Here is a 358-nt window from a genome sequence, read left to right as displayed (position 1 = left end):
GCCTTTGTGGTGTTGGGTTTTTTTTGTCTTGATTATTACTTCCACTCTGCTAAAATTGTGTGGGATTTATCTGTTTTGATTCTCTCATTGCCGTGGCTTTGGAACTGTTCCGCTTCTGCCCTACTTGGCTTCTAGGGCTCGAGAGTAGCAGGTGCAATCCAAGCATGAGTGTCGTGAAAAAACTAAATCCGGAGCAGCAGAAACTTGCTGTTGTCGTTGCAGGTACGGCGGTGGCGTCATCGGTTGTCACCGCGACGGTGATGTTTCTCTTGCGGAGGCGCAAACCCTCCGTAGCTGCTGCTGCGGATTGTGGTGGTGCGGTGGCGGCGTCTGCCGACGAGCCTGTTGCAGCGGTGCA

General features: G+C 52.8%; 1 protein-coding gene across 1 annotated transcript; it reads right to left on the bottom strand.

Moving 5' to 3' along the window:
• Positions 1–49: 49 nt before the first annotated feature.
• DQ04_27211000 (hypothetical protein) lies at positions 50–358 on the bottom strand (the record flags this gene model as incomplete). Its single annotated transcript, XM_009318367.1, has 1 exon — positions 50–358. A coding segment is annotated over one exon (309 nt), but the record flags the coding sequence as incomplete, so codon positions are not given.

Source organism: Trypanosoma grayi (genome assembly GCF_000691245.1).
Source record: "Trypanosoma grayi strain ANR4 Tgr_2721_V1, whole genome shotgun sequence".
In the NCBI taxonomy this organism is placed as follows: domain Eukaryota; phylum Euglenozoa; class Kinetoplastea; order Trypanosomatida; family Trypanosomatidae; genus Trypanosoma; species Trypanosoma grayi.
The sequence above is the reverse complement of the archived record's forward strand: the minus strand, read 5'-3'. Positions and strand labels throughout refer to the sequence as shown.